Source organism: Populus nigra, chromosome 10 (genome assembly GCF_951802175.1).
Source record: "Populus nigra chromosome 10, ddPopNigr1.1, whole genome shotgun sequence".
In the NCBI taxonomy this organism is placed as follows: Eukaryota; Viridiplantae; Streptophyta; class Magnoliopsida; order Malpighiales; family Salicaceae; genus Populus; species Populus nigra.
The window spans coordinates 16,405,041-16,415,885 of record NC_084861.1 but is presented as its reverse complement, the minus strand read 5'-3'; the positions used below and the strand labels follow the sequence as shown (position 1 = coordinate 16,415,885).

Genomic DNA, 10,845 nt, shown 5'->3' with positions numbered 1-10,845 from the left:
CGGATTTGCCGAACCACGTAAAATATTGTCTCAGTGTGTTTACCCTTCCGATGAGCAACTATCAGTACACCGGAATTACCAACAATTTCTTCCACAAAGAAGGTAAAATGCGATGCAATGAATCTGGAATACCTGGGCTTTATTCCTCAATAATCTCACACATGTTGCCCTCGATAGTAATAGGTTGTCGGGTACAATCCCTGCTTCAATCTTCAATCTCTCTTTTATCAGAGCCCTTAGAATTTCATACAACCAACTTGAAGCCACTCTTCCTTCAGACATAGGCATCACTCTTCCTAATCTGCAAACACTTGGCCTTAGTGCTAACCAATTCACTGGCTCTGTTCCTTTTACAATGCGAAGCTCTCTCTATAGATATAATATATAGTTACAGTGTTCAAATGTGATTCAAGATGTTATTCTTCCATATAAATAATTATAATACATGAATGATGTGATTTACCAATTATTTACATGCTAATTTTCTTTAGTATTGTCGCTTGTATGTTCATAACTAAAATATAATAATGAATTTTTATCTTTATTGACAAAACTCGAACCGGAACAAGGTTTAAATTACATGTTCAATTTAAATTAATTTAAAATAATGTTGTTTTTTATAAAAAAATATTATTTTTTTTTCACCAAGTTTTATCCTATGTTTCGATCAATCTTTTTTCTATTTTTTCTTTGACATATATCAATTCACAAGTCACTGACGCTGAAAAGAAGAAAAATCTGCACAGTTTAGAGACCCAATCAAATTCCAAGCAAACCCGAAGAGAATAATGCTGTTCGAAAGCCAGCCCATAATATTATAAGAAAGGCATCGGCCCATGTAATCATTTATTTCCCTATTCAGCCTCAATTTAGTCCCTGTCCTATACACCCTTCTTAATTACAGGTCAAGCCTAGGTATTTTATCAATTAGGTCCTTAAAAAAGCTGTCATGTAAAAAGAGGTCCTAAGTGAATCTATGATGATATCTATCCTCTATATAATGTTCTTTATGTGTTAAAACAGTGTGTTTTCAAATAAAATTTGGCAATGAGAATAATCTAAGACATTTAAGATCAAATAGTAAATTTAATAGATCTGTAACCTAATTGAACATTTAACATAGATTAGGGACTAAATTAGGTTTCCTTGTGATAATGAAAGTGAAGCAGAGATGTAGCTTCCTACCGACCCTTCACGCGTCTTCCATGTGACTTCTTTTCTTTTCTTTTAAGACGGGGACCCGTCTTGGCATCGTCCTTGTTCATTCATTCATGAAGGGCTACCAGGAAATTGCCTGACAGGTCCTGGAAAGAGGCTTGCGAAGTTGCATGGCAACTTCCTCGCAATTCCTCAGTTCATTTTGAATGTTTCTCTCTATATATGTACCAGACACGGCAAAACTTAGGCCAAATCGACTTGGGAAGGTAAAATCGGTTTGAAATAAAAAATGGGGGCGATGCAAATATTTGATGTCCGAGACAAGTTGACAAGAAAAGAAGAGGCAAGATCGTTATGTCCATGCTGTGGAGGGCCAGTGATGGCAATGGATTATGATTCGCATTTATACTTCTGTTTCATCCCAATCTCCCAGAAAGTCAAGAGGAAGTTTTCCTGCGTTGTCTGCTCCAGAAGACTGGTTCTTGTTCAGTGATCTTTAATCTCACCACACAGTCTTGAATATATAGTATCTATCATCATATCCAATGCGGGGCAAGTCCTCTGTATCTCAATGTGATCGATCGGGGTCATGCTAGCTACTGTGCGTTGATGTCTGATGAAAATAATATACATCTGTGATTTGCAGACAGCATATATATATCATGTAATACTGTTTATAGTGATTCCCAGGTAGCTGTAATGCTTGTTATGGTATATGAACATCAATTGGCTTCGTCATCAATGTCACAGTGTTCCCCTGCATTCAAGCGCAGCTCATCTTCAAATTAATTTTTATAATGTTAAGGTTGGGGTATGAATTAATTTATAACCACCGCTTTTATAATCCATGCGTTCTGGAGATATGATGAATTTTTCGCCAATTTAGCTCCCAGTTAATTGTCTTTTCTTAGGCTTTATATATATCAAGTAGTGTTTGGTATTATATTAGACAGATTTCTCTCAAGTATTCACACATGGTTTTTTGACACTGCCATAATGGAAGTTAGATCATGTAGTTTCTCGCAGTTGAGAACTTTGATTTTGAACTAAAAGATGCTTTGCTTAACTGAGCTCTTCGTTACGTTGCTTAGCCCCTTGGGAACAAAAACATGAGTCATAGAAACCCTTTTATTTCACCGACGAAAAGTTGTTGTTTGTAATTAATTTAATACCTTATTTATTTTTGTATTTTAAAAATATTTTTTAAAAAATATTTTTTTATTTTAAATTATTTTTTTATGTTTTCATATCATTTTAATATGTTGATGTCAAAAATAATTTTTAAAAAATAAAAAAATTTATTTTGATGATTTTCGAGCGAAAAAACATTTTGAAAAACAACCGCTACCACACTCTTAAACACCATCTAAAACAAATAAGGTTATACTTGCAGTGTGTCCCATATTTTTAAGTCCTATTTGTTTTTATGTTTGAAAAGTGTTTTTGAAAAAATTTAAATTTTTTTATTTTTTTCTTTAAATTAATTTTTTTTTGGTGTTTTTAGATCATTTTGATTTGTTGATGTTAAAAATAATTTTAAAAAAATAAAAAATATATATTATTTTGATATATTTTCAAGTGAAAAGCAACCGCAACCACATTCACACTCTCAAACACGCTCTTAATAAAAACATCATCCTTTTTTTTATTTTGATTTTTTTTATTTGATAATTGGCTATTTTAGAATTGCGTTTCAAACGGTGATTCTCTAAATTTTAATTTTTTATATTTTTATAGTTTTGATATGCTGATATCAAAAATAATTTTTTAAAAATAAAAAAATATTATTTTAATATATTTTTAAATAAAAAATACTTTAAAATAAAAATACATATGCCCGCCATCTTTTTTAAATAGTTCTGAATAGTTCAACAACTTAATCTCATTATCTAAACTAACAAGTACAAAAGAGGATGATAACTTCCCATGCCATCCTTCCATAAATTTCCATCCCATGTACCTCGTATGGCTTGGAAAGAAATGACTTATAGTTAAATACCAATTATATTGCAGCACTATGTTGCGGGGGTTAATTTTTATTTTTACAAAAAATATTATAAAAATCTAAAATTCAAGAGAATTAAGTTCTACCACATATTCAAGAGATTAGGCTTGAATCCTCACACCAAACCAAAAGCTTCTGAAAGTGATGTTTATGTTAGAAAACTCAATGGTGATGTTCCTCCTTTTTTTTTCTCCTAACACCCCACTTTAAAGATAAGAAAAGAAAAGGTCAAAATTTTGAATTTTCAAAAAAATTATAGGACTTTTCAGCTCTAGAATTTTCCTTCTTTAATTATAGAAAAGCAGTGTAAAACATGTTTTTTAAATTTTTAAATTTTTTTATTTAAAATAAAAAAAATATATTTTAATATATTTTTAAACAAAAAAACACTTTAAACAATCATCATTACCACAATCTCAAACCACAAGATTATTCTAAGCCTCACGTTGAAATGGTTATCCATTTCTATCCCAAGTCAAGTCTTGTCGATTAATATGGTAGAGGAAGGAAATGATTTACTTCATGACATGAAACTTTTCTTGTTTTCAAAGAAAAGTTTAATGGCAGTTCAAAAAAATCCTTTTGGAAGTCAGTTTTATAAGTTCAAACTGAATTTCTTCATATATTTCATCAAAGTATGCAAGGGAAGGGACACCTATGTTTTACACTGCTTTTAAAACACATGTCCTTGAGTTTGCAGATGGAAAAAGTTTGTTTCTCTTTGATGTGAATAGCTGTTGCATCTCTCTCAAAAATCCCTGTTTCTGATCACCAGGAAACTTTGTTTTGAATATTTTTCATATTCAAATAGGAATTTTATTCATGACCTCAAGAGTAGTATTCTGGCCATTCTTTGGCATATATACTTTTCTGCTTTTGTCTTTTCATGGCTTGCAGGTTCCTTGCTTTTCTGCTGAAGCCACCTCTAGGATTGCCAAGAATGAGACAGATCAACTGGCTCTGGTTGAATTCAAGACCCATATAACCAATGACCCGCTTGGTGTTTTGAGATCGTGGAATAACTCAATACATTTCTGCCAGTGGCATGGCGTTCTTTGCGGTCGCCGGCATCAAAGAGTCATTGCATTGAATTTAGGGTCCTATAAACTAGCCGGGTACATATCACCTCATGTCGGAAATTTAAGCTTCTTGAGACTATTAGATCTAAAAAACAATAGTCTTAGCCAAGAAATACCACCTGAATTAGGCAATTTATCAAGGCTAAAATACTTGTATCTACATAACAATTCGCTCAGTGGCAAAATTCCTTCCAATGTTTCCTTTTGCTTCAACCTCGTTCACTTTCTTGTTAATTGGAACCGGCTGGTAGGGAAAATTCCTGCTGAGTTTGCTACCTTGTCAAAGCTTGAGATGTTTTTCATTCATGCCAACAATCTCACAGGAGGAATCCCTACCACGTTTGGTAACTTGACATCTCTTCAGAGATTTTCTGCCACTCAAAATTATATTGGCGGTAGTATCCCTGCTACTATTGGAAAACTGGCAAATCTCACACATATTGCTCTCAGTGGTAATAGGTTGTCAGGTTCAATCCCTCCTTCATTCTTCAATCTCTCTTCTATCATAGCTTTTGATATTGCATATAATCAACTTGAAGGAACTCTTCCTTCAAACTTAGGCATCACTCTTCCCAATCTGCAAACTCTTGGCCTTAGTGCTAACCAATTTACTGGCTCTATTCCTTTTACAATATCTAATGCAACAAATCTGGAATACCTTGCAAGCAACGACAACAAACATACTGGATCAGTACCTACTTTAGAAAGGTTGAATAGGCTAGGGTTCTTAAGCTTAACCTCCAACCATCTTGGAAGTGGAAGAAATAGTGATTTGGACTTTTTGCGGTCTTTGCTCAATGCCACTTACTTAGAGATCTTGGCTCTAAATGATAACAACTTTGGTGGGATATTTCCTGAATTTATTGGGAACTTCACTTGGCTTACAATCTTGTTTCTAGATGGCAATAGAATATCTGGAAGCATCCCAAATGGGATACAGAATCTTGTCAACCTAGAAATAATGGAGCTGTGGGAGAACCAAATATCAGGTGGTATCCCCCCTGAGATTGGACATCTTCAACAGCTAGATAGGCTAAGGCTGTCGAGAAACAGATTATCAGGTAGCATTCCGTCCTCTCTAGGGAATCTGACTAGTTTAACTTCTCTTTATTTAGGACAAAATAATCTCCAAGGTAGTATCCCCTCAAGTTTAGGCTTATGCGAGAATTTGCTTGAATTGGATCTTTCTCAAAACTATCTGAGTGGCACCATACCCAAAGAACTTGTCAGCCTGTCAGCGTTATCCATTTTTATGAATTTGTCTCACAACCTCTTGAATGGTTACCTTCCAGAAGACGTTGGAAATTTGAAAAACTTAGGTGCTTTGGATGTCTCTGATAACATGTTATCTGGTGAAATTCCTACAAGTCTTGGCAGCTGCGTTACATTGGAAATCCTACGCGTGCAAAGAAACTTCTTATCAGGGGAATTGCCATCATCTTTGAGGTCTTTGAAAGGCATTCGGATTTTAGATCTTTCTCGCAACAATTTAACAGGCCAACTCCCAAAATTTCTCGAGCAGTTCGACTTGCAGTACTTGAATCTGTCTTTCAATGATTTCGATGGTGAGATGCTCGTACAAGGTGTCTTCAAGAATGCAAGCGTGGTTTCAGTAGAAGGGAACAGTAGGCTCTGTGGGGGTGTTCCAGAACTACAGTTACCGCCTTGCAAGTTTCAGAATTCCACTAAAGAGAGGCTGGCCCCTAAGTTCAAGATAATAATCTCTGTTGTGTTTGGGGTCCTAGGAGTAACTACTCTGTTGTCTACAGTATACTTCTGTTGGTTAAGGAAGAAAGGAAAGGGACCTGACTTGAGCAATTCAGAAAACTTGACTTTGCGACTTTCTTATCAAAGTCTCGTTGCCGCTACTGATGGCTTTTCTTCAGCTCATTTGATTGGAGAAGGCAGCTTTGGGTCTGTGTATAAAGGAGTGATCGACGAGTTGGGAACTACAGTTGCCATCAAAGTACTCAACCTTCTTCGACGAGGAGCTTCCAAGAGTTTTGCAGCCGAGTGTGAGGCCTTGAGAAACATAAGGCATCGCAACCTTGTCAAGATACTGACAGCATGTTCTGGTGTTGATTACAAAGGTAATGACTTCAAGGCTTTGATTTATGAGTTTATGGTCAATGGCAGCCTAGAGAAGTGGCTACATACAACTCCCATAACAGATGAGGTGAATGAGGCACCAAGGAGCTTAAATCTTCTTCAGAGACTAAACATTGCGATTGATGTTGCTTCTGCACTGGAATATCTTCACAATGACTGCCAACCACCTGTAGTTCATTGTGATCTCAAACCAAGCAATATTCTTCTAGATGAGGATATGACTGCACATGTTGGTGACTTTGGAATAGCCAGAATCCTTCCAGAAGCAGCCATGAACTTGTCCAATAATGTGACCAGCTCTATTGGAGTAAGAGGAACTACGGGATATACAGCTCCAGGTATATACTAGATGCCATTCCTTAGCTTCTTATCTCATTTAGTTACATCTTCATTTTACATTTGAACCTTAAAAAGGTTTCATATTACGCTAAGCAAGCATTAGTAAGAGCTGTAACCCTTCACATTCCTTTAAGTTCTAACTGTTTGCTTAGAACTGTAAGTAAGACATACTTTCTTGAAATTGCAGAATATGGTATGGGAAATGAGGTGTCAACATATGGTGATGTTTACAGCTACGGAGTCCTTCTGTTGGAGATGTTCACTGGAAAGAGACCTACAAATGACATGTTCAAAGACAGTTTGAGCCTTAGTAGGTTTGTTAAGGCAGCTCTGCCTGTGCATGTCTTAGAAATTGCAGATCCAATACTTGTTCAAGAAGCGGAAGGAAGGACAAGTGTAAACACTCCTCACGGTCACAGAATTCAGGAGTGCTTGGCTTCAATATTTACAATCGGAGTTGCTTGTTCTGAGGAAATTCCAAGAGAAAGAAAGGGCATCAGTAATGTTGTTACTGAACTGCATTCAATCAGAAACAAACTCTGATGAAGCTGAAAGGGGGTGGCAGAGAAACCATCGAAACACCTTCACAAGCAACAAAACCAGCTGACTTTGCCCTCTGGGAAAGATGTGACAAAATGGTGCTTTCTTGGCTACTCAATGCAGTCGAACCCGATTTGGCAGAAGGGGTTGTTTATGCAGACACAGCACGTGATATCTGGAAAGATTTTGAAGATCGATTTTTTCAGGGCAATGCCCCACGAATCTACCAAATCCAAAAGGCTATTGCCTTCCACACCAAGGTTCAATGCCTGTATCCAATTATTATACAAAACTTAAAGGATATTGGGATGAACTAACCTCTTATAGGGGAACACCATCTTGCTCTTGTAATGGAATGAAAGAATACAACAAGTTTAAAGAACAAGACCAAATTATGCAGTTCTTGATGGGGTTAAATGATTCATACAATGTTGTACGTGGCCAAATCCTACTCATGAAGTGTTGTGCATACTGGACCGAAAGCAAACACAAAAATAACACAAAACAAGCAAATTTACGTGGTTCCCCAAAACCGGGTACGTCCACGGAGGCAGCAGATTGTATATTAATGAAGGAATGATACAAACACTCAACTCAACCCAATACAACCCCACAAAACCCAGTGTTTCACTCTTACACTCTTTTCTCTCAAATCTGCTTTGTCTTCCTCTGCACACTTGCACTCTCTCTACACTTCACTACACTGCACTCTCTCCCGTCTCTCTCTTTATAGGTGAATGGAGAAGCATTGACAGCAACCCATGTGCAGAACCAACTACTACAATGACAAAAGTCATGGTGGTTGGAGAAAGGTTGACAAAAATGTTGACAATTGCTACAAATCTCCACCTTGGCAAGATTTTTCCATCCAATCCTCGTGATCAATCAATGTTGCCTCTAACGCGCCATATGGCACTGCACCCTGAAGGTGCTCAACATCGAGAGATGTTGACCAAGTCCAAACAATGTTGGAACTTGATCCCTGAGACACATTTTGTGAGCATGTCAGCTGGATTATCTGCAGTACCAATCTTCTGTAGCAGAATATCCCCTTCATCCACAATTTCTCGAACAAAATGAAATCGAACATCGATGTGCTTGGTGCGGGAATGATGAACCTGATTCTTTGTAAGACAAATAGCACTTTGACTATCACAATGGACATCCACGTGCTTTTGAACAATTCCCAAATCTTCAATCAACCCATGTAACCAAATAGCTTCCTTGAAAGCTTCCGTTACTGCCATGTACTCTGCCTCAGTTGTTGACAAAGCTACTGTTGATTGTAACGTTGACCTCCAACTTACAGGCCCTTTAGCAAGTGTAAACACATAGCCTGTTGTGGAACGACGCTTGTCTAAGTCACCAGCATAGTCCGAGTCCACATAACCAACTAAATTTTGTCCGAGTCTATCATCCCTCTCAAACTTCAAACCAATATCAGTTGTGCCATGAATGTACCGTAGAATCCACTTAACTGCCTGCCAGTGACCCTTTCCAGGATCATGCATATACCTGCTCACCATACTGACAGCATGTGAAATATCTGGTCTCGTACAAACCATTGCATACATTAATGCACCAACTGCATTTGCATAAGGAATTTGAGCCATATGCTTGCGCTCTTCCTCTGTGTGTGGAGACATTGAAGCACTTAGCTTAAAATGAGGAGCTAAAGGTGTGCTTACAGGCTTGGTCTTACCATCTACCCCAAATCTCTGTAGAATTTTCTTCAAGTATTGGGTCTGTGTCAAACAGACTGTGCCTTTTCTTCTGAATCTCCATGCCAAGAATCTTCTTAGCTTCTCCAAGGTCCTTCATTTCAAACTCAGTTCTCAGTTGAGCTTTCAGTCTATCAATCTCCACCTTGCTCTTCGATGCGATCAACATATCATCCGCATATAAGAGCAAATAGATGAAAGAACCATCAAGAAGTTTGCGAAAATATACACAGTGATCAAACTGACTCCGTGTGTATCCATGTGCTGCCATGAACTTATCAAATCGCTTATACCACTGGCGAGGAGATTGTTTCAATCCATACAATGACTTCTTCAGTTTACAAGCCCAATTCTCTTTCCCAGTGACTTTGAAACCATCTGGCTGAGACATGTAAATTTCCTCTTCCAAATCTCCATGTAGGAAGGCAGTTTTCACATCAAGTTGGGCTAATTCCAAATCAAACTGTACAACAAAGGCTAACAAAATACGAATTGATGAATGCTTAACAACTGGAGAGAATACCTCATTATAATTTATCCCCTCCTTCTGAGCATAGCCTTTAGCTACCAATCTTGCTTTGAATCGGATGTTGTCTTTTCCAGGATTACCTTCCTTCTTAGCATATACCCACTTGCAACCAATTGTCTTCTTTCCTTTAGGGAGTTGTACCAAATCCCAAGTCTGATTCTTATGGAGAGATTTCATCTCTTCATCCATTGCCTCTTTCCATTTTGCACTTTCTACACTCTGTACTGCTTCTTTGTAGGTGTAGGGGATTCCATCATCAATCATCGGAAGTGCATAAGCCACCATGTTACAATACCGAGCAGGTTTCTTGATAACCCTTTTTGGTTTACTCGTTGCAATGGATTCTTGTTGTGTGGTTGCTGGAGTTGTTGCATCCTCTTCATCTGAACTTTCATCTGAATCTCCTTCAGTAGGGATTGTCTGAACAGTCTTTATAGGGATGACTGAAGTCTCCAACTCCACCTGTTGTGCATCACCAGACTGTTTTTCCTTCTCCTGTGATTTCTCTTGCTGTAACATGCCAGACTCATCAAAAGTGACATCTCTACTCAAAATCACTTTCTTTGATTCAGAACACCAGAGTCTGTAACCTTTCACTCCTCCACTAAAGCCTAAAAATATAGCTTTCTTGGCTCTAGGATCTAGCTTAGACTCAGTAACATGATAATATGCTGAGCAACCAAATATACGCATAAAGTCATAATCATTTGCAGGAGAGCCGGACCATACCTCCAAGGGGGTTCTTCCATTTAATGCTGCTGAAGGTAACCTATTAACAATATGACGAGCATAGCTTAATGCCTCGCCCCAGAACACTTTGCTTAGTCCCGAATATGATAGCATACATCGGACTTTCTCCACCAATGTGCGGTTCATGCGTTCTGCTACTCCATTCTGTTGTGGTGTTTTACGAACAGTAAAATGTCGCTTGATCCCTTCATTCTGACAAACTTCAAAGAAAGGATCTGAAGTGTACTCACCGTCATTATCTGACCGAGAGTCTTAACCCTCCTTCCAGTTTGAGTCTCCACCATTTTCTTCCATTTCAGAAAGATATCAAGGACCTCATCCTTGTGTTTCATCATGTACACCCATACTCGTCTTGAGAAATCATCAATAAAAGTAACAAACCAACGATTACCTCCAATAGATTCATTCTTTGAAGGTCCCCATACGTCTGTGTGAACATAATCTAAGATCCCTTTTGTGTTGTGTACCGCAGTGCCAAACTTGACCCTTGTCTGTTTTCCAAGAACACAATGCTCGCAGAACTCATGCTTCCCAGTCTTGGCGCCTTTTAATAGACCTTGCTTGACTAATCCTTGCAAAGCCTTTTCACCAGCATGCCCTAAGCGCATGTGCCAA

At 37.6% G+C, this 10,845-nt stretch overlaps 1 protein-coding gene across 2 annotated transcripts; it reads left to right on the top strand.

Annotated features, from left to right (window-relative positions):
* Positions 1-3,594: 3,594 nt before the first annotated feature.
* On the top strand, positions 3,595-7,629 carry LOC133704135 (probable LRR receptor-like serine/threonine-protein kinase At3g47570). 2 transcript variants are annotated; one of them, XM_062128891.1, is made up of 2 exons: positions 3,595-6,689; positions 6,924-7,227. In XM_062128891.1, exons 1-2 carry the CDS (start codon positions 3,986-3,988, stop codon positions 6,992-6,994), a joined length of 2,775 nt encoding a protein of 924 aa, XP_061984875.1. In that variant the 5' UTR covers positions 3,595-3,985; the 3' UTR covers positions 6,995-7,227. The 2 variants fall into 2 exon arrangements, with proteins under 2 accessions (XP_061984875.1, XP_061984874.1); XM_062128890.1 differs by having other exon boundaries at positions 3,598-6,689; positions 6,878-7,629.
* Positions 7,630-10,845: the final 3,216 nt, after the last annotated feature.